We start from the raw sequence: 23,908 nt of genomic DNA on the forward strand, positions 1-23,908 counted from the left end.
TAGACCATTTTGAACTGACCTAAAGAAATGGAAGGTTTAAATAAGATGGTGTAAAAGATTCCATTCCAAGTAACTTATTGAACACTGTAATTCTGTCCTGTCAACGTTGGTGCTGAAGAAGACTCTATGGAAATTATTCAGAGGAATTAAAAGAAACATCCAGATATTTTAAGGGCCACTTTTCTCAAACCGTCCAAGTCTTCCAGAGCTGCCATCAAAAAATTCTACTTATCACTGACCTCCATTTCCTGTTTCAGAAAAAGCAATCACCTAAAAATAATGAAATCCCCAAACACCATAGAAATGGGTATACTAACAAATTACAACAGCAATAACAGATCCAGCCTTTTGATTTTTTTATTACTCAAAACAGCTTCATTTTTTTTATTTAGCTTTCTGGCTCTGTGCTTGTGCCTTCAACACTTTCACAACGATTTTCTGCTCCTCGATAAGGAAAGCACGCTTGATCCTAGAAAGAAAAATATTAAATGAACACTTATAAGTAAACGAAACCTACAAGTACAGACTAAACACTCAGGAGCTGAAATTAGATGGGCAGACCGTTTAGCTGAAGGTCTCCTTCCTGTGCTGGCATTTAAAGCAGGATAATCCCTCAATTCTATGCTGATTGCACCTGCCCTCTTCTTCTGAGTCATGAAGGATTTATGTATGCGGAGTCAAAATGGTGGGTTAAAAGATATTAGCAAAAGGCAATTTCTCAAGTGTGAAGATTCTACAGCTTGAATGAGGTCACCTCTGCGACTTCCTAGCTATGTGATCTTGGGCAAGTTACCTTCTCTGTTGTAAGGTACAGCAGTAAGTTCATACCCATCTCACAAGACTTTATGAAGATGAAACTTGGGAAAGAGATGCAATTTCTGTACTTTGAACCTCCATTTAGAAAGAAAGTACTTTTTATTAATCACTTTTATTACAGTGCATAGGACCTGACAAAAAGCTGGTTCTCACTACCACTTGTTAAAAGCAAAGTTACCTCCAGAGAGAAAGTAAATTCCCAAAAAAACCTGTCTCACCTACGCTCTTTATTGGTACCCCTGTTTATTTAATAACCCTGCCTAAAACTCCTGGGATTTTGGACTCATTCCCTAAACTTACTCAAAGACCACACTCCTCTCAGAGTCATAGCTAACACTAACCTACAGACTACCAGTAGACCTACACCCAAATCTCTTAAGAGCTAGGGCCTGTAAATCCTATTTTTAATAATGTGCCCATGATTATGTTTAGCAAAGTCTGGGAACCAAACACTGGTAAAAAGCCAAACCCTTTTCACTTAAAACTAACTCATGACCCTCTCATCTCCAATATACCTTTCCAACCTCATTTCTCATTCCTTTACATTCCTTGCCTAAATGCCCTTTCAACCTCTTGGGCAACATTTACCTATCATTCAAATGCCATTTCCAGAATCCCAGCAAATTGGAAGGTAATTATCTCCTCAAAACTTCAATCATAGTTCAGCTTTCCTGTATTTCATGCAAGTTACATTAATTTTCTACTTGTATTACTATAACATGCCTTACCATCCCCCTACAAATTAACTCCTGAAAGGCAGAGCGAACTTGCCAAGGTTGGTGCCGGATTTGGTTTAGAAACCTACTTTAACCATTTTATAGAACTGAATAAATTGGAGGCAACCCACTCAATGAACCAGCTCCTTAACTTGTGAAGACCAACTTACCTCAAAAATTCTTCCACTTAGTCTTTGGAGGCAATTCATGTTTATAAAATCAGTGAGTTTAAAAGCAAGGGCCTCAATAAAAACTAGAATGAATCCCAGTGCCGTCCCTTAGCGGCTATGTGGATTTAAACAAACCTTGGTTTCTTCACAAAAAGTAAAACAAAAACCTGTCCCAGATGGACTTGTGACAATGTTTATCATCGAAACACCCAGTAAATGTTATCATCACAGACTCTACCGTTTCCACTCCTACTTAGGCCACTACCAATTCTTCCACGTAGCCAAGTCCTGTCCTCTACCTGGAACACTCTCATCTCCTACAACCCTCTCCACCCAGCCTTTAGGTCTTAATAAAGGTGCTAGTGCCTCAGCTTTCATGAAGAAGAGGAACTGAACTGTTCCAAGCACTCACCTTTTGTTGAAAGAATATGGTTACTATTCATTCTGCTGTAGGTTTAGATTCTGGCCCACCAAAGGCCCTGCTCGAAACCCATCAATCCCTCCATGTTTAAGGATCAAGCTAAAAATCTGTCTTGTAAGGGTCTTCCTGATCTGTGACATGTACCTTTCGTCTATTACCTCCCACAACACTGCTCCAGCCACACCAGAACTACATCTAGTTATTTTGTTTTTTTAAAAGATTTACTTTAAATATTTAAAAAGATTTATTTATTTGACAGATAAGAGATCAGAAGTAGGCAGAGAGGCAGGCAGAGAGAGAGAGAGAAGCAGGCAGGCTCCCTGCTGAGCAGAGTTGGATGTGGGGCTTGATCCCAGGACCCTGAGATCATGACAGGAACCGAAGGCAAAGGCTTTAACTCACTGAGCCACCCAGGCGCCCCACATCTAGTTATTTTGTTCCTACACTTTTAAGACCTTCCACTCTCCATCTACCTGAGTAACCTACAACTTACTAGTTTCTTACCTGCCTCCCCCACAAAACCAAGGTCAATTTAATTTCTACATCTAGCATAAGAATGCCCCGAAATCTCAAGTGAATTAGTTTGAACCAGCATTATTTATTAGTCTGCAGAGCACCAACTATCCCTAGTCTAGGAAGGATTCCAAAATATGCAACTTTCATTTAAAGTTCACTAGTCTTCTATGACCAGCATGCAATGGAACAGACACAGGCGCACACAAGTTCAAGAAAGTCCACTCGATTTAAGAGTTATATTTACCTGTCACGAACACACTTGGCACACATGGAACCACCGTAGGCCCTGCTGACATGTTTTTTCGTTTTAGACAACCTCATAAGCACTTTAGGCCTCACAGCACGAACCTGCAAAGTCAACGCTGAGATCATTTTGATGGTTTAACAGAAACTGTCCTGATTTGACATGTGGGCAGGCTAGGTCAGAACAGGAAATGGTATACTCATTTATCTGAAAGGCATTTCACTACATCTGTCATTTAGGATTTAAAAGTCTATGTTCTTGACAGACTTGGATCATGGATAATTAGCACTTCTCAACCTTCCCACTCATTCTATTACCAAGGTATTAATGCTCACTAGCTCTTGTTATTCATAGCAGAAGGATCACTTACTCCTCGAAGTCGGCCTGGGCACACGCCACATGCAGATTTTGGTGCTTTCCCAACTTTCTTGGTATAAAGGTAAACGATTCTATTACCTGGGGTTCGGGACCTAGGAAGTGAGAGGATAGGGAAAAGCTCAGCATTCTGCAGAGTAAACAATATGTATTTTGAATTTCAGAAATACTTACAGCCGAGTTTTATTAGAGGCTGTATTGTAGGACAGCCTACGACGGTAGGTCAAACGCTGGACCATTCTGAATGCCTGAATTAAGAACGAATAAAACTGAATTGTGGAAATAATTCAAATCTCTCAACAAAACGGCATCACCTACTTCATACATTCCATATACATATTCTTATATACATTAATCCTTAAAGAACCTTATGAAAAGAACTCCGTACTTTAAAACTACTTATATTTAAAAGTGATTGGTAAGAATGCTAGGAGGCCCATGTTTGTTCTCCTGATAGTAATCAATGATGGCACTTGATTAAAATCTGCCAGACTTCTCAGTAAATCTGTTTGGCGTGGTGTCCAGAAAAAAGTGTTACAAACAGGCAAGTTTACAACAGTTTTTAAAGGAAAACTGCACCTGAACATTTAAGTTATACCCTCACTTATGCTCACTTGAATACTGCACAAGGGGCTACCCAGCCTCCTTGTCTCGAAAACAAGATTTCTACCGAGTTCACACGGCTGTCACAAAGATTAAATGACAGAAGCGAACCTGCTCAACCTACTGGAGTGCCTGTCCTATAAAAGATGCTCAGGGCTCAGTGATTCAGCCCTAAGTAGCATGTGGGACAGGTCAAGCGCCAACTAACACTTATTTTGGTATCAAAGTGTCTTTGAATTACAGCATCTTTTTCTTTTTTCTCATTTACCAACAGAAAATAATACTGAATGAGGTCACTTAGCAAATCGGATATGCAAGAACGCACAGGAACCGTCTTTCAGTTAACCACTCAAAATAACATGAAAATGTAAACAAGAGTTGAATCCTCATTTTTTAACCCCAAACTTCGCAATCGCTACATCACATGCGATGTAAAAGAAAACAGCCTTCATTTGCTGGTATGAGCTCCTAACATTACACCAAAACGTAACGGTTGACACCAAAGGCCGATGCGGGAGATCCAAACAGCTACCATTCCGTTTACAGCTCCAAAATCAAGACAGAATACTCCCTCTGAACATTTTTTTAAAATCTCCCTTGGTACTGGCCTTGGAAATGAAAACATTCTGAAATAACGACCCGGACATACTGGTCGTCCGCCATCCCAAAGCCTAAACATATATGCAGGCCCAATGATAAAATGTTCTGCGATGCCGCAGTCTCAACCTGCCGGACGACAACTCGTAGGTCTCCAAACGCGACTTCTAAGCCGGCAAAGGCCCGAGCTGTGAGCTCCAGGTACTCCCGGCTCGGGAAGGGAGGTCCGGATGGATGGCTGTCTGAAGCTAAAAAGCCGGGGACCTGCTCACACCAACCTTCCTCCTGAACCTTTAACCCCACGCCAGTTCAAAGAGCTAAGCCTGAGAGATCCTGGCTCCCCCAATTCCCCCGATGGCAGCCGATTGTAAAAGGAGTAGGTGTACTGAGACAGAAAAAGGAGCCATACCTACGGAAGCCGTCCCCGGAAGAGGAAAACGGAAGCGCATGCAAGTTTAAAGGTTAACTCTGACTGCGTCGGATGGGAAGTTACGTCAGAACCAGCGCCGCCTTGGTGTACGGATGCCACCCAGCGCCCATCAGTCAGAGGGAGATGCATAGAGCTGCCATGTTGTACGGCAACTGGCGAGCCGCCCTTGCCTGGGGGCCTGCAAGTTAGCCTTCCGCAAAAGCGCCGCACAAAGCTCTTCCGGGAATCGCTGGAGAAACAAATGCAAATAACAAAGTGAGCTGCAAAGGGCAGAGATGGGACAAAGTCAACTTTTTTCATTGTGAGGGACGCAACGACGCGTTGAACCCAAAGAGTACTGGCTTTGTAGTTAGTCGAGGATTTAGATCCCAGTTCTGACACTTGTTACTAGGTGACCTTTTAAGAGAGTAAAGAGTTACTCTAAATTTCCCTTCTTTTTTCTTGTCATTCATCCAAAGCACAAGGTTAACAAATTGGATTTAAATCTAGTATCTGCTAATTATTAGCTGTGTTATTTTGAGCAAGTCTTTTTTCTTCTAAGATTTTATTTATTTGACAGACAGAGGTCACCAGTAGACAGAGAGGCAGGCAGAGAGAGAGGAGGAAGCAGGCTCCGCGCGGAGCTGAGAGCCAGGCGAAGCTGAGAGCCGGATGCCACTGATCCCAGGACCCTGAGATCATGACCTGAGCTGAGGGCAGAGGTTTAACCCACTGAGCCACCCAGGCGCCCCTTGAGCAAGTCTTTAAATGAGTCATGCCGTGATCAAAGGCAGAATCAAACTGAAGCACTTAGCAGAGGTCTTGTCCAAAGCAAGTGCTCAATAAATGGTGGCTAATTTTATGATTATGTACAGAGCTTCACATAGGTAATAAAGTTTGTGCTGGGCCCGTGCCATGTGAAAGTTTACATTAAGTGCCTAGGTGTATTTTTTTTTGAGACAAGAGTCCTTAGTTTTCATTATATTGCCCAAGAGGTTCATGACCTCCAAAAAACTAAAGAGCACTTTGATCGGGTCCTAAGGAAAAAATGCTAAAAAGGGCCGTTAAATCCTTATCTTACGCTCCCTGCTAACAGACTGAGAGAGAGAGCAGCACGCTGGTGTATTGGGGGATGCCCTTAAAAAATACCCGACTCCTAAGGAAGTGACGAAGTAGGAGCAGGGGATCCACCTCTGAGGCCTCAGCTGTTCCTATCAAGAGCTCTGGAATGAGGATGGCTCTTCATAGTTGTCCCAAATCCGCCAAGGAGCCAGGCCTTTATACTTCCACATCAGTCAGTCCTGAGCCTGGATGCCGTTGGAGCGTGGGTGAGGCAGTTTCTTGAAGCTGAGAGCAGCCTCTAGTGAGGGAAGCTGCTGCGAGCCTCCTGCCTTGTCCCTGAAGAGGGGATTTTAGTCTAGAGCCTCCTAGTAGCCACTAAAGTTCCCTTCCCCGTTTACCAGCCTGACTGTTGAGGTGAGAAAGCAGGCAAGTGGCTGGGGACAGACGCCCTGTTCCTATTAGAGATCTGCCTTGGTTGGTGATTCCTGTTACTTACATCATCCCTCACATCTTTGTCACCATGGAAGGCTCTGGTTATATCCTCCCCTTTGCTGACTCTCAAATAGCTGCTTCTCCCCTGACGTAATCATGAGTTACTTCCTTCTTTCCATCCTTCAGGTTTTGTCCTTCTGGTATTCCCTTTGTCTTGCGTTTTTTCGATCGGTCTTATCAGAGATGTGGGCATCTTATTAAACATTTCCAAGAACCTCCTCTGTTTTTATTAATCTTTCTGTCTCTCAGTTCCCCATTCATTGACTTCTGTGTACTCTAACTAAATATTCTTTAAACTTTTGTGAGATTGAAATAAGATGAACCTATCACACTTTTTTTTTTTTTTTTCCTGGCTCAGTCTGGGAAACTGAGGTTTAAAATTCATGTATTTGAGAGATTTTTCATAAAAGGTACTAATTTCAATGTGGTCAAATGTATCTTTGCTGAGTTTGTGCGTTTTGCATCTTGTTTCAAAAATGCTTTTCTACTCAACAGTCTAAGATAATCACCTATGTTTTCTAGTGATTTAAAGTCTTGTTATTGATTCATTTAGAGTTAATTTTTGTGTATAGAGTGAGGTAGGGATACAATTTTCTTTCTTTCCAGTATGTATAATCTTTTTTTTTTTTTTTTCCCAACTCCACTTATTGAATACCCCCTTTCCCCACCAGTCTGATATCTTAACTGTGTTGTATGGCAATGTTCCATATCTGTGTGGGTCTCTTTCTGGCTCTTCATTCTATTCCACTGGTCATGTTGTCTTTATTAGTTCCACACTCTCTAAATTCTTTAGTAGATCCTAAGTACTAGAAGTACAAATATGCACTACTTTTCCTTCTTTTTTGGAACGAAAAATCCTGACCTTTTCTCTCTCCCAGATACATTTTAGAGTCCGCTACTCTGAGTTTTGCTTGCATTTGCATTGAACCTGGGTCAATTAGAGGAGAATTAACATTTTTGTGATATGAAGTTTTCATAAATATGAGTGTAGCATCTCTCAACGTTTAAGTCCTCTCTTTTTTTAATATTTATTTATTTTTTTATTTATTTGAGAGAGAGAGCGAGGGTGGGATGGGACAGAGAGAAAGGAAGCAAAAGTCCTAAGCAGACTCTGCACTGAGCACAGAGCCAGACACAGAGCTGGATCTGATGGCCCTGAGGTTACAGCCTGAGCTGAAACTATCACGACCTGAGCTGATTCCATGCGACGGATGCTTAACTCAATGTGCCATCCAGGCACCCTATTTAAGTCCTCTTTAATATCCCTTAATAAAGTTTTATAATTTTTCTGGAGAGATTTGCATGCCTTTTGTTAAATTAATTTCTAGGTTAATTAAAGTTGACATTTTCTGGGGCGCCTGGGTGGCTCAGTGGATTAGGCTGCTGCCTTCGGCTCAGGTCATGATCTCAGGGTTCTGGGATCGAGCCCCGCATCGGGCTCTCTGCTTGTCAGGGAGCCTGCTTCCTCTTCTCTCTCTGCCTGACTCTCTGCCTACTTGTGATCTCTCTCTCTCTAATAAATAAATAAAATCTTTAAAAAAAAAAGTTGACATTTTCTGATTCTGTTGTGAAAGGTGTCTTTTTAGGTCTGTATTCTATTTTTTTGTTGTTGATATATAGAAACGGAGTTGCTTTTATATTAATATTACTTTCAGCCATCTTGATAAATTTTATTACTAGTAATTTGTATGAAGATTCTTTTGGATTTTCTAAGATTTGCTTGAAGCAGAATTTTTAATCTTTGCACATACAATACATATATAATTTTATAAGTTTTCACAGACTGAACACACCTAGATAAGACACAGTATCATCAGCACTCCAAATGACTTCTCTACCTACTCCCATTCTTTCCTCTTCTCCAAGGGTAACCTCTACTCTGACTTCTACCCCATAGATAAGTTTTGCCGATTTTTGGCAAAATTTATATATAAATGAACAAAATTCTTTGTATCTTGCTTCTTTGTTCAATCTTGTTTATAATATTCATTTATGTATTTTTAAAATTCTCACAGCTCAATAGAATTCCATTGAGCAAACATACTACTATTCTTCTGTTGAAGGCCATAAGGTGGTTTCCAAGTTCAGGCTATCCTGAACAGTGCTGCTACTACAGTACGTGTATTTTGTGAAGAAAATGTATACTTTTCGGTTGGGTATAAACCTAGAAGTGGAATTGGTGGGTCATAGGGTATGTGTGGTAGGCAGAAGGTCAAGAATTCTAGGATGTCCCCAGTGACTTCTGTCCTGTGGTGACATTCTCGTAATTAAGTTATGTGGCAAAAGGGATTTTGAAGGTGTAATTAAGGTTACTAATCAGTTGACCACAAATGAAGCCCAAATTAGGATTGGCCTGAAAGAATATGATGCAAGGCATCAACAGCTTCTGCTATGCTAAATAAGAATTCAAGGTTGGTGATTTTTTTTCCTTTCGGTTCTTTGAAAATATCAGTCTGTTGTGTTTTGGTTTCTATGGTCTCTTGAGAAGTCAAATCATTCTTATTTTTTCTTCTTTAAAAGGAATTTTTTTTCTAGCTATCTTTGGGAACATTTTCTCTTTAGTTTTGGTTTCCATTAGTTTTACTATGATGTGCTTAGTCAAGCTTTAATTTATTCTGTGAGGTTTATAGGTCTTTTATAACTGTATCTTGAGAGCGTTCATGAAATTTTAAGAAATTCTCAGCCATTATCTGTTCAGATACTGCTTCTGCCCCATTCTCTTTCCTTCTGGGAACTCCAGCTCCACACTGTATTCTTATCGCTGTATCTCTAGGTCTCTCTCCTAGTCATTAGTTGCAGTAAAACCAATCATCTCAAAGTTAGTGTTATAAAATAACAACCATTTTATTATGCTCCTAGTTTCACTATGCTCAAGGCCTGGGTCCTAATTCCAGCATGGGGGAGGTCGGGGGAAGGAGGTGCTTCCCAATAGTGTCTACCTGGAGATAACGTCAGATCCCACAGGTTAAGGACTCAGTCCCACAAAACTGCCTTTCACTTCAGATGTCCCTCATGAGTCCAGCTTGTTACCTGTGTTTCTGACCAGCTGGCTCTGAAGCAGAAGTTCCCACAACTCTTCCTTGGGTTTGATGAACTTGACTCATAGACCGCAGGAAATCCATTTTCCCACCAAATTACCAAATTATTACAGAAGGTATTAATACCAGATGGAGGCATACACAGGGTGAGGGGCCCCAAAGAGGATCTTTTGTTACGATGGAGTTTAGGCCTGGCACAGTGACACATGGAAGTGTTTTGGTTCCCCAACCAGTTCTGGAACCACATGGTTGGTTCTTCAAGGCAACCAGCGCCTAGCTTTAGGTGAGGCCCCAAAGTCACCACAGTAACACAACAAAAAACTTTCTAGCTCTTACCACTTAGGAAATTCTACGGGTTTTAGGAGCCATATGTCAGAACAAGACCAAATATTTATTTCCTATTTTATTAAAGATTTATTTATTTGAGAGAGAGAGAGAAAGTAGGGGGAGCAGAGGGAGAGGGAAAGAGAGAGAATCTCAAGCAGATTCCCTGCTGAGCACAGAGCCCAATGTGGGGCTTGATCTTACCACCCTGAGATCATGAGCCCAGCTGAGATCAAAAGACAGATGTTGAAACAACTGAGCCACCCAGGTGCCCCTGTATTTCCTTTTTTAAATCATCATATCACAAACCAACCTAGATTCAAAGGCAGTGGACTTATATTGTCGCCTCTTGATGGATAGATTATCAATAATTTTAAGATTGTATTTTATTTACTTATTTTTAAAAGATTTATTTATTTGGGAGAGGGAAAGAGAGAGCACAAGCAGGGGTGGAAGCAGGGGGAAGGAGAAGTAGGCTCTCCACTGAGCAGGGAGTCTGACACAGGGGTCAATCCTAGGACCCCAGGATCACAGCCTGAGCCGAAGGCAGACACTTAACCTACTGAGCCACCCAGGAAACCCTTTAGGATTATATGTTAAAGCCACACAGTTTCCCACCCTCTCGTTAGTATTTACCATTGTTTTGTTTTTCAGTGCTTCATTCTGCTTTCCTTTGACCTGTCTTCTCCTTCATTAATTCTCTCTTCAGTATATTAATGCACTGTTACACACGTTGAAAGATTTTTTTAAATTCAGTTATTGTATTTTTCAGTTCTACTCTTTCCATTTGTTTCTCTTTTTATGCTTCACATTATATGCTGAATTTTTCAATCTTGACTTCTACTACCTTGAGTGCTTGAGTATGTTCAGGATAATCATTTTAGTGTTTTATGATCGATAACTCCATTATCTGAATTCTGCATGAATGTCTTTCTTTTGTGATATTTCTCTTGGCTTTTGTTATCTTGTCTTCTCATGTGGCTGATTGCTTTTTATAGATTTCAAGATATTTTATATAAAACATTAAAAATAATTTAAACATTTGCATATTAACACACATGCAACTTTTAGAATCAAATTGTTTAGCTCCAATAAAATTTTTTTTGGCAGTTATTTTTCTATATTTATATATTAACTTGAGAAGAACTGACCTCTTTATGATGTTGAGTCATTGTATCATGGGATATCATTCTGTTTATTCATCTCTATTTTTAAAGTTTTATTCATAGAGATTTTATACATCTCTTACTAAGTTTATATATAGGTGTTTAATAGTTTTGTTGCTAATGTATATGGCTTCCTCTGTTCCATTACTCCATTTAACTGTTTTCTTTTCATTGAAGGCTGTGAATTTTTGTTTATTAATTTATATCCTGCTGTCTTACTAAATTCTCATATTATTGGTATTTAATTTTTTATTAATTTTTGGGTGGTTTCCAGGTATATTATCCAGGTATATTCCCTCTTCCTTTCTAGTTCTTATGCCTCCTGTCCTGTTCCATTGGCTGATCCTTCAAATGCAATATTAAATAGTAGTGTAGATAATGGGCATTTCTGGTTTTTGGTCCTGACATTAACAGGAAAGCGTCTACTAAGTTCTGTGTTAAGAAAATAGCCATCTATTACTACCTAATTGTTTTTTGCTTTTTTAACCATTTCAAGAATGGATTTTGAATGTGTTAATTTCTTTCTCAGTATCTGTTAAGACACTTTTAAGATCTATTAAGTATCTAGGAAGTTGATAATTTAAATATTATCCTTAGATCAGTTAATGTAGTGAGTAATATTTGGGCAGTGGAGGGAAGTGAGGGTCCTTTTCTGATTTGCACAAAGGCATCATGTTGTTCCTGCTTCATTGGCTATTTTTCTGCCTTGAATGCTCTTCTCCAAGGTATCTACATGGCTTACTCTCACTTTTTCTGCTTCTTTGTTCAAAGTCCCTTTTTCTATGAGGCCTATTCTAAGTCTCCCATTTAAATTGCTCATTTCTGTCCTTCATTGGCTCCCCCAGTCTCCCCCACCTACCCCACCACTGCCCTGTTCTGTTTACTCTGCACTTACCAATTTCTAAAATACTATACATAGTTACATACACATATGTGTGTGTGTGTGTGTGTGTGTGTGTGTGTGTGTATGTTTAATATATTTTGTCCGCCTCCATTCGAAGTATGCTGCATGAGTACAGAAATTATGTCCTTTTACAAATATTTTTTTGATGGATATATTTTCAATACCTAGGCATGTGGAGCATAGTAAGCACTCAAAAATATATATTTTTTTAATGAATGAATGAGATTGGAGACAAAGAATGATGAGAGGGAGCATTTGGATTTGAGCTTCCTATTCAAGAAGAGCTTGAACTTAAGAATTTCAACAGTATTTCTAGATGAGGTTATAGAGGTAGTCATTGAGATTCAGGACAGAAATAGAAAGACTTTCATGGTAGAACTTGTACACACTTTGTCACATTATTGGGTATCACACATTGTAGAGCTCCTGAATAAAGCATTTTATTAATCCTGTGATTATTTGTGACTAGCTCAATTCTATCACTCAGCATTTTGTGTATTAAACGTTTTAACTGGTTCAATGTAAACATTCCAGATATGTGGTGGTTTTGGTAATCTTGCTTTGGCAGGTCTTCATTTTAAAATTTATACGTAACTTCCTCGACTTACGGCGGGGTTACCTCCCAATGAACTCCTCATATCTTGAAGATAGTGTAACTTGGAAATGCCTGTAATACACCTAACAATGCATGAACATCCCAGCTTAGCCTAGCCTACCCTCATTGTGCTCAGAGGACTCACATTAGCCTACAGGTGAGCAAAACCATACAACACAAAGCCTCGTTTGTCATAAAGTGTTGAACATCTCCTGTAATTAGTCGAATATGCTTCTGGAAGTGAAAACCAGGGCGGTTTCCTGGGTGCGGGATGGTCGTCCGTTTGTCGGGGGTTCACCCTTGGGACGGTGCGGCGGGCGGGGAGCTGCCCAGCATCATGACAGAGTACCCTATGAGGGACGGCCAGCCTGGGAAAAGAGCCAAATTCAAAATTCCATGGTGGTTTCTAGCGAATGTGTATCGCTTTTGCACCATGGTCAAGTAAGACCATGGTCAGTCGAGGATGTTCTATACTGGGAACCTCAAGAGAAATAGCAGAAGTGGTCCCAGCTTTCCAGGTCTCTGACAGGCCCTGCCAGGGCCCTGGGGCTCCCCCTATACTGGAGCTCTGGGTCTCCTCACCTCCTATCCTGCCCTTGGGCTAATTGCGTCACCTGCGACTTTCATAGCTTTACCATTTGAGCTCTCATTTAGAGATGATTTTTACTACAAAGAGTTAAAAAATCAGAGCATTTTAGCCACTCTAAAATTTAGAAATAAGAATTTGAGACAAATTAGATTTTTCTAATAGAAATGTTCTGAGCCTAATGCCCTAAAGGGGAGTAAGGAAACCAATTAACTTTAATTTAAATAATCATGTCTTAAGTAGCAAATGAACCAAGTTCTATTGTTAAAGAACAACTGTATTAAATCCCTGAAAGGTTAGCTTCAAAATGGCATTAATGGAGTGGTTTCATGTCTTACTAATGAAGTAAGTTTCCATTGGTTACTGTAACTACTGTTTGTTGTCTCACTGGGCATTGTTACTGAGAGGAGAGGAGGGGACTTGAGAGCAAGGATAGAATAATCATGTGAAATTGCCAGTGATGTTCGTCTTGCTAGTAACTTATTTTTTTTTAAGTGACAAAGAGAAAAGCCAATAATTTTATTCCTGAGAAAAAATAGTATAAGAAAATGTAAGAAAAGCTTGTTTTTTTATTCTAAGATTATGTATATGGCAAATGATTTTCTGTTTGTAGTTGCTCTTTGAAAATAATGTATTTGTGATGACCGAGATCACTGTTTATAAGCACAATGACTGAGTTTCAGCCAATATTTATAAACATGAAGGCAACCATCAACAATGTATTAATAAGACTATTATTATACTAACATCTGGCAGTGGGTTAATGCTGAAGATGCATTTTTAAAAAAATTTATTTATTCATTTTAGGGGGGAAAGGGGAGAGAGAGGGAAAGGGGCAGAGAGAGAGCAAGAGAGAATCTGAAGAAAACCTCCCGTTGAGCATGGAGGAGCCCAACGCAGGGCTCGATCTCACAAACCTGAGATCATGACCTGAGCTGAAACCAAGAGTTGGAAGCTTAACCAACTCAGCCAGCCAGGTGACCCTGGAGATGCATTTTGGATGAGCTTATGTAGTTGAGTAGAAAGAACATGAATAAGGCAGAGAGACAGTATAAAGCTAGATCACGGAAGGCTTTCATTGCTATGCTCCAAGGCTTGAAACTCTATTCTTACGCTTTCTCTATGTGGTCCTCCTCACGTGCTGCCTTTGTGACCTTAGGAAAGCAGGTTAACCTCGCTGAGACTCTCTCTTTACCTCTAATATGGGGATAATGAGAATTAACAGAAGTAAAGTGTGTGACTGAGGCTGGCACACAGTGGAATGAATAAGAAGTAGTGGTCTTAGCATTGTCACCTAGAAATGAGATGCTGCTTTCTGCTCTCCTTCGTTATCCAGTTTTGCATATCACACATCAATATCACATCGTGTGCCCTACTAATGTTTTCTGTGTTCCTGGGGGAGGCTTTTAATTTTCCTTGTGCTATTTTGTGGAAGAAGTCTGAAGAAACCCCCACAGAACTTTCCAAAATGGAAAATGGCATAGCTTGACAGAAAAGGGCAGAAGCCTTTAAAGGTTTGGTACACCAAAGCCTTGATTTTTCTGAAGCTACTTTTTCTCTTCAGAACAGACACTGCCTTGGTTGGCAACATGACCTGTGACTTGATCCAATTATTTATGCAAATCATTATGACAATTTTTTTTTTTTCCTGTGAAGGACTCGGTGAAATGATGCTATAGAAAAATCCAGTGCATTTCCAACATTGCTTGCTCCACAGTGATACTATTTTGTAGCAAGAGGAAAATGATTTGGCAGAAAGCTCTTCCACCCCCACACGGAAAGTACATAATATCATGTTTGTGTTGAAACTTTTTCTTCCAAAATGTCATAACCCCATAAGAAAGAGAATTAAAATCCCGTTATTTTAATTTCCATCTAGCCATAAGATAAGTAAAGTTATCATTGAAATTCTAATTAAATGGGATGATTGACTAAGGTAGCACATCAAAGAAGAGAAGTGAATATGATAAGTCGAAGACTTATTAATTAGTCTGCGTGGAAGAAATTCCAGGGATGTCAAGCTGAGCCTGCTGCAAGGAGAAAAAAAGCAGACAAGAAAACGTTCGTTTCTTTGAAGTTAGGAACTGAGATAGGGATGGCAGTAATTGTGTCTGACTGGATCCAGTAATGAAGAGCTGTAAATCAGACCTCAGAATCGAAGGAAAGATTCAAGTAACGAATTTGGCCGCCCCCCTCCCCCCTGCCCCCCCACTGCGAAGAAACAGAATGCAGAACACACTAATTGACCCAGCCTATTTCCCAGTAGTTCTCTGTTATTATTTATTAATTTTTAATTTCTGAATTATTTACGTCCTGGGAAATTATTCTTGACAGCCTGTTAGGCGTGCCAGAGTTAATGGAGGATGAAAGGACTGGTACCAGAATTAGCAGGGATGTAGTCACAGGCTACTGGATTTAATGATTGGGGAAAGAAAAATTGATTTCACACAGCGTGTCACTTTATACTACTTTAGGGACACACCAGCTATTTGATTAATTGAGGAATAACCAATTCAAAGTATATTTGAAGTGTAAATGAGTCACACTGCTCAGCTGTTTATTTTTCCCCTCTCTCTGAGAGAACTGAATTTTCTGGAAGCCAACAATGAAAAGCTGATGGAGACACACTCCCATGCTCTCAATGCACACCTGTTTGATTTGTATTAAACTCAGAAGGGAAGAGAACCCTGCTGTACAAGCGAAGGTATTTTCACTTTTCTCCTTCCTTGCAATCTCTTCATGTGATTTCTTCACTCCAGCCTGTGGCACAGCAGTGGTTGCCATCTGCATTCCTGAAGAACAACGGTTGAGAAAATGTCCCTTGTTTTATGGCCTGTGAGCAATGAGCAATCAGAAAGATGCAGGGCTTGCCAATGAACAGCAGGAACAAACAGAAGAAAAATGTGTTAAAACAATGACTTTCACGAACAAAGGGAAGAAGATTAATCTGTTAGGGAAATGAGTGAGGCCGAAATACACCATCCCCATCTAGCCTAAAAGTTCTGCATCGTTTACGGCTTCTCCCTTCCCGGCCAACCTCATTAGCTTCTGACATCTTTGTTCATCTCTCTTTGGCCAAGTCTCCAACTGGTCTCCGTAAGTAAAATCGTCCTCCTCCATGATAATCTACACCAGGGCTTCTCAAAGTTGAATGTGCAAACAGATCATGTGGGGACTCTTGCTCCTTTGTGGGTTTATGTTCGGTGGGTCTAGGAGGCGAGCTGAGATTCAGCAGATCTCATAGGTGGTCTGGTGAAGCTCATGCTGTTGGCCCTAGACCAGACTTTGAGTACAGGGTCCTATAAAACTCTGACGAACTCATGGTCTTTGAAACACTGCTTTTAACCACATAACTCTCATTCAGAAACCTTAAATGATTTCCAGTACCTGCGATTAAATACAGATTCCTTATCCTGGCATTCAAGACCTTCCTGGTATGATCACAACCTGTTCTGCTGGACATACCCTACTATTTCCCACCTCCTTGCTTTTGTTTGTGCTACTTCTTCTTTCTGAATGCTTTTATCTTTGGAAATTCTGCCAGTGCCTTGAGGTGTGTTCCTAATACCTCCCAATACTTCCTGATATCTCTGATGTTAAGTCTTCTAACCTCCCACCCAGCCAAGTTCTCCTTCAAAAAAATTTTTTTAAGATTTTATTTATTTATTTGTCAGAGATGTCACAAGTAGGTAGAGAGGCAGGCAGAGAGAGAGAGAGGGGGAAGCAGGCTCCCAGCTGAGCAGAGAGCCGGATGCGGGGCTTGATCCTAGGACCCTGAGATCATGACCTGAGCTGAAGGCAGAGGCTTAACCCACTGAGCCACCCAGGCACCCCATCTCCTACTTTTGTTTTACTTCTTCCTTGCTATATGGTATCTCCAGTCTTACTGGCATCTAATGTACTTGCTTCTCCCTCTGCACACACAAGATGGTGAGTTATATCAGGGTGGGGACTGTACTTTATCTCTGTATCTTTCCCAAGTGCAGGTGCAGAGCACAGAATGTGTATCTAACAAATATTTAGTTAAAACTGAGCTATGTAAAAGGATTCTCTCCATGGTCATTCCTATCCTTGAAACTTGTAGCATCACTGGATTTCTTTAAAATAGCCCACAAGTTATTATTTTTTTTTCTACATTACTCTCTCATCCATCCACTTAACTGTTTACTCATAAGCATTTGAATGTTCTCTTGGTGCCAGGTGCAGTGGCAGGGGCTGCAAATACAGAAGTGAAACCACGGCCCTTGCCCCTTAAGATCCCCTCCCCCAACACACATACCAATTTTTACATCCCTCTTCACCACTTTTATCTTTCCTAACTCCAACTCCAAAATATAACCTTAGATCTAAGCTATATTTATTTACCTTAAAACTCTCCTTGATGATTCTTGTAGCTGTTACAGGTCCAAGCATCATTACCTGAGAATATGAACTGCCCTGAACCCTGAGGAAACTGCTCTTTTTTCTTTTTTTTTTAAATTCATTTTTTAAAAGATATTATTTACTTATTTTTTTTCCGAGAGAGAGCACGACCAATGGGGAAGGGCAGAGGAAGAGGGAGCAGGGTCTCCCTACTGAGCAGGGAGTCTGATGCGGGACACAATCCCAGAACCCTGGGATCATGACCTGAGCCTAAAGCAGACACTTAACCGACTGAGCCATCCAGGTGCCCCCTTCCTCCTCTATCTTGACTTTGTATGTTTTCATTCTCCTCTCCAAAGGATTTAAAGATCCTTAAAGCCTTGGCTATTCAACTATAATTCCTACTCTACTTGCCCCATACCCAGTTTCTGACATCATACTAGTTCTCAAACTGTTGCTTCTTCCTGTCCTAGGCTCCTTAAGGGCGAGGTTCCGCAGTGTATTTAACAAAATTACTCCAGCACCAGAATTGTTTTCAAGTTATCGTTCCTTCCTTTCTTCTCTCTTTCTCTGTCGTTCTCTCTTTGTGTATCTCATACCCTTACCCTACTATACTTTCCATCCTTAAACCCTATATCCTACCGAATCCAGAGGGGAAAAAAACATTTCCAAAATCTCCTAATTTTATATCTACTAGAGAGATTCAGACAAAAATAAACCACAACAAGCATTGTGTCATGAAATGTATAACAGGAAAATGTCCAAGGGTCTAACTACAAATAAAACAGAGACAAAGGAAATTGTATTGTGGTTTCTTAGTGGCAAGTAACAGAAGGCAACTCTTGCTAACAAGCAAAACGAGAAGGATTCAAGGGTTGCTCAGAGAACAGAAGATAGAATTCAATAGAGTTGAACTTAGGTGAACAAGAATGCCACCCAGTTAGAAACTGATTCCTTAGTGCCCATGCCAGGAGAACCTGCTTGTGTCTAGATCTCTTCTAAGAATTGACTCATAGGTAGAGTAACCCAAAGAGAGAAAAGGATTGGAGCTGATTCAGTCCCCTTTGGAAGACTTGTTATGGATTCCTGTATTCCCAGAGCTGTTTGGGTTCCAATTCTTCTTGAATTCTGGATGTTCAGCTTTTTCTTCAACTGATTTTTACCACTGGCAGCCTGCTCAGTAGAGGTTTGCTCACCAACAACATGGGGTAGCAGAAATGAATCTTGTACAATCTACAGGGACAACTCCCTCATCTCTCAGTACATGAGCATTTTACTTTCATGCCTCTACTCAATTTTTTCCCATCAGCCTAGGATCTCCTTCTCCCTACTGCCCTTCTCACTTGCTCTATGCCTACACCTTTTCTTATTTTTTAACATATGTATCACCTACTGAAGCGAATCAAGTTAGCCTAAGATTTTTATGAAAAAGTTCCATGCACATCAAAATTAAAAGAATTCTACAATGAAACTCACCTATGTTCTGCCAAAGGTCAATAATCTAACATTTTGCTTTCTTCGCTCTAGATGTTTTCAAAGTAAATTTGACATCATGACATTTCCCTGCCAAACATTTACCATGCAACCTCTAAGAATAAGGATATACTCCTACATAACAGAGTTCCACTGTTATGCATCAAGAAATTAATATCATTTCCATGTTGAATTCATCCAGTTGGTTCAAGAATGTCATATATATATTTTAAACCAAGATGAAATCAAGTTGTTTGCTCATTGCATTTGGTTCTTAGGTTTCTTTAGTAAGTTTTCATATAGAACAATGCACTGTCCTTTTTATCATGATGTTGCCTTTTTGAGAGCTGTAGGTCAGTTCCCTTGTACAGTGTCTCACATTTTGGATTTGTCTGATTATTCTTCTCATGTTATCATTTAACTAGCTCCACATTCCCCTTTACTTTCGGTAAACTGGAAGTTAGGTGTAGCGGTTTGATTAGATTCATGCTAAACCTTAGGAGTTCAGCAAGACTACTTATGGGGTATTGTGTGTCTGTCTCATTGCATCATATCAGGGGTCATATTACATCTGTTGTTTCACTATTAGTGATGCTAAGTTTAATCACTTGATTAATGTATGGCCCCAAGATCACGCCATTTTATTATTTTTTAAAAAATTTTTTAAAGACTTTATTTATTTGACAGACAGAGATCACAAGCAGGCAGAGAGAGTGCAGGAAGCAGGCTCCCTGCTGAGCAGAGAACCCCATGAGGGGCTTGATCCCAGGACCCTGAGATCATGACCTGAGCTGAAGGCAGAGACTTTAACCCACTAAGCCACCCAGGCGCTCCAAGATCACGCCATTTTAAAGTTAAAATTTTTACCGACTGTTTTTCAATGCCCAGATCAAATGTAATACTTTAATCTCTTCTCCTTATGTATTTCTTTATTTTTAAACATTTTTTTTAAAAGTAGTATCTATGCCCAATGTGGCATTTGAACTCATGACCCTGAGATCAAGAGCTATGTACACTCCACCAACCAAACCAGCCAGATGCCCCCACTGTTATGTATTAATTGTCGCTTGCTTTGTTAACAATCTCTACATTGTACTACTTTTACTTTGTATTGTGATAATAGTTGTGACACGTTTTTCTCTTAGATGGTGAAATCCTTAAGGGGAAGGTTGATATTTTATTCATTTTGTCATCTTTAAGTTTATTCTGGGGAAAGAAACAGGGTATAAATGTATAAATAAAATGTATTTTGTTTATATTTGAAGCCCTAATGTCCAACGTATAGAAGGTTCTTTTTTTTTAAATTTTGTATTTTTTTATTAACATATAATGTATTATTAGCCCCAGGGGTACAGGTCTGTGAATTGCCAGGTTTACACACTTCATAGCACATACCTTCCCCAATGTCCATAACTCCACCACCCTCTTAGAAGATTCTTTATAAGGAATGATTGAGCCCTGGCTGTTCCATCCCTCAGAATGGTCTATCAGTGAATGAAATAAGTTTGAATTTGCTCATTTATCATAAACTGTTTTCACTGAGCTTTGGAACCAGTTTCAAACAGCTGGTAGCTCCACTTCAAACAGTGGAATCTGGAGGGTTACCCTAAAGATCCATGGCCATTTATTGCTGATCAAGCCCCTACACAAATCTTATAGTGAGAGGGTTATTTTACTGGGTTCTGGGCTAAAAGAAGTTCAAATATTATCCACCGTATTCAGCTCATGAGACTAGATAAGTGTTCAAAGGAAAAGGCAGATTTTTACTTCATAAAAGTTCTAAAGGACTCATTGAGAGCAACCTCCTTAGAAAGGGCAGACAAGGAAGTTCCAGTGGCAGTATAAATTAATATGACTTAAAAGGCAAAATCTATAGTGAAGATGAAGCAAAAGGAAACCATAGAAAGTCTTTGTTGGGATGTTTATAGCTGGTATCAACATAGGAGTGAGGAATAATTTAAACTTCTAGTTACTAAGGAACATTACAAAGCAAGAAACACTGTGTTCTGGTATAGAAACAGACCAATGGAGCCGATTGCAGAGTTCAGAAGTATAGCCTCATGTATACAGGAATATATTTCATCAATGTGGTGCCACAAAAAATGGAAAAAGGATGGTTTGTTTGGTGTATGGTATTGGGAAAACTGTCTCATCAGCTGGAGAAGAAGCTAGACTTTTTTTTTTTTTCCTTAAGATTTTATTTATTTATTTGACAGACAGAGATCACAAGCAGGCTGAGAGGCAGGCAGAGAGAGAGGAGGAAGCAGGCTCCCTGCTGAGCAGAGAGCCCGATGCGGGGCTCGATCCCAGGACTTTGGGATCATGACCTGAGCCGAAGACAGAGGCTTTAACCCACTGGGCCACCCAGGCCCCCCAAAGCTAGACTTTTGACTTACACCATACAAAGATGAATTCTAGATGAATTAAAAACCTCACTGAAAAGCTGAGAATACAGAGTAAAAGAAAATGAAGAATATTTTTGTGAAGTTTATCCAACCATGAAAGCACAAGTCATAAATGAAAAATTGATGATTTAAGTACATCAATATTAAGGCTTTTTTTCTTGTTCAATGAAGGATACCCAAAACAAAGTTAATAGGGAGAGAATAGTTGCAGCATCAAAAGCGAACGAGGGATTAATATCTAGGTCATTGCTGTCCACTAAAAACATAATGGGAGCCACATGTGTAACTTAAAACTTAAAATATTCTAGTAATCACATTTAAAAATAAAGAAGTGAAATTAATTTAATAGTGTGTTTTACCCAATAAATCCAAAATATTGGCATCTCAATGTGTAATCCAAAAAAAATTATTAATGAGATATTTTTAAAATTTTCTATACTAGGTACTTGAAATCTGGTGTGTGTGCTATACTTATAGGACATCTCAGTTTATGATTTAGACAATAAATTTTCATTAGAAGTACATGATTTATGTTTGTTTTCATTCAAAGTTGACTCACATGCCACAGTTATTCCAAACATACTTGACATTTTTCCAATAAATATATTAAGTTCCAAAAGGTATTTTCCCTTAACATTTGCAATCATGTTGACAAAAGTGGTTTATTTTTAAAAGAACTGATTTGACACTAAAGTAAAAGCATATCAATTTAGAAAACTGCATGGATCCAAGTTAAGTAAATTTACTGTTGTGATTACTTAGTATTATTAACATTGAGTTCAGTGGGGGTATTGCAGAATCTGAAAAGTAATTCTAAATTTACTTTCTTCAAACTTTTTCAAACTTTTTCTCATGAGTTCTTTTTCTTTTTTGCAATCAAATTACAAAATGGCATTGATTATAGTCAGAGTCCCCTGCACTTTGATTCATATCAGAAAAATGTGTAAAATCATAATTGTCCATTTGTATTATGAAGCATTTCAACCTCAACAAAAATTCTTGTACCTGTCTAACTGGTCAAAACCTTTCTTTGAGTTTTCAATTTAAACATTTCATATGTAGTTTGATATCTATGGGAAAATATAAATCACACTGCTGATTTCTGTCTTAATTTATCAAATATTTAGCAAACATTCCTCTGTTTCATGATAATCTTAAGTCGGACATAGCACTATCTTCTTTTTCTTTTTTTTTTTTTAAAGATTTTGTTTATTTATTTGACAGAGAGAGAGATCACAAGTAGGCAGAAAGGTAGGAAGAGAGAGAGAGGGAAGCAGGCTCCCCACTGAGCAGAGAGCCAGATGTGGGGCTCGATCCAGGACCCTGGGATCATCACCTGAGCCGAAGGCAGAGGCTTTAACCCACTGAGCCACCCAGGTGCCCCACACTATCTTCTTATTTATCTATTTTTTAAAAAATTTATATATTTATTTGAGAGAGAACATGCATGCATGAACCAGGGGAGAAGCAGAGGGAGAGATAAAATGAGAGAAGCAGACTCCCCACTGACCATAAGCCAGATGTGGGGTTCAGTCTCATGACCTTAAGATCGTTGCCCTGAGATCATGACCCTGTGCCAAAATCAAGAATTGGATGCTTAACTGACTGAGCCACCCAGGTGCCCCAACAGTATTTTTTAAAAAATCCTTCCATGACTCTATCAACAAGCAATGGCAACAGACACTGACAAGATCACTAAAATTATGGTCTTCTATTTCTTTCGACGGTGCCATAAAATGGAAATGATTCAAAGCATTTGTACGTTTATACCAGATAACTTTTAAACAAGTGTACCCATAACACTTTTCATAGAATCTACTTCAGAAAACTAAGCGTAAGTATTTTCAATATATTATCCTTAGGAATGAGGCAGTAAAGGAACAGCAGCAGCCCCTTGTTTTAAATTTCCAATAAATCTGGATTTGGGGCCTAAGAGAAATGTACCACTGTGTCATGTTAGAATCTAGCTGAATTTCTTCTTTGAAGGTTATAAAAGATTAAAAAATATCTGTACCACAAGCTCATTGCCCCCTCTGATTTGATAAGACTTCATAATTTTGAAAGTCCTTTGAGAAACAAATACACCAAAGTATTGATGGACAATGTCTCTTATGTTCACATGACCCATCTAAGTTAAAAAAAAAAAGTACTTACAATTTGTCAAATTATGAATCAATTGATCTTTGATATTTAAAAAAAATTTTTTTTTTAAAGATTTTATTTATTTTTTTGACAGAGAATGAGAGAGTGGCAGAGGGAGAGGGAGAAGCAGGCTCCCCACTGAGCCAGGAGACCAATGCGGGGCTCAATGCTGGGGTCGATCCTGGGACCCTGGGATCATGACCTGAGCCAAAGGCAGATGCTTAACTGACTGAGCCACCCTGGTGCCCTTGATGTTTGATATTATTAGAAAGGTCTGTGGGAAATTATTTGGTGGCTTAATTGTGATCTTTCACTTTGTGTAGAAAATCTCTTAGTCTTTTCTTCATAATTTTCTATCAATATTTCCATAACTAAAATCATTTATTTTACTACATCTCTCAAAATGTGATTTTCGGGACGCCTGGGTGGCTCAGTTGGTTAAGCGGCTGCCTTCGGCTCAGGTCATGATCCCAGTGTCCTGGGATCGAGTCC

At 39.5% G+C, this 23,908-nt stretch overlaps 1 protein-coding gene across 1 annotated transcript; it reads right to left on the reverse strand.

The window, feature by feature from the left end:
- Positions 1-332: 332 nt before the first annotated feature.
- RPL34 (ribosomal protein L34) lies at positions 333-4,899 on the reverse strand. Its single transcript, XM_032860160.1, has 5 exons — positions 4,868-4,899; positions 3,433-3,506; positions 3,254-3,353; positions 2,884-2,987; positions 333-469 (listed from the first exon to the last, which is right to left on the reverse strand). Exons 2-5 carry the CDS (start codon positions 3,495-3,497, stop codon positions 385-387), a joined length of 354 nt encoding a protein of 117 aa, XP_032716051.1. The 5' UTR covers positions 3,498-3,506; positions 4,868-4,899; the 3' UTR covers positions 333-384.
- Positions 4,900-23,908: the final 19,009 nt, after the last annotated feature.

This window comes from Lontra canadensis, unplaced genomic scaffold (genome assembly GCF_010015895.1).
Source record: "Lontra canadensis isolate GAN:19392208 unplaced genomic scaffold, GSC_riverotter_1.0 scaffold1, whole genome shotgun sequence".
In the NCBI taxonomy this organism is placed as follows: domain Eukaryota; kingdom Metazoa; phylum Chordata; class Mammalia; order Carnivora; family Mustelidae; genus Lontra; species Lontra canadensis.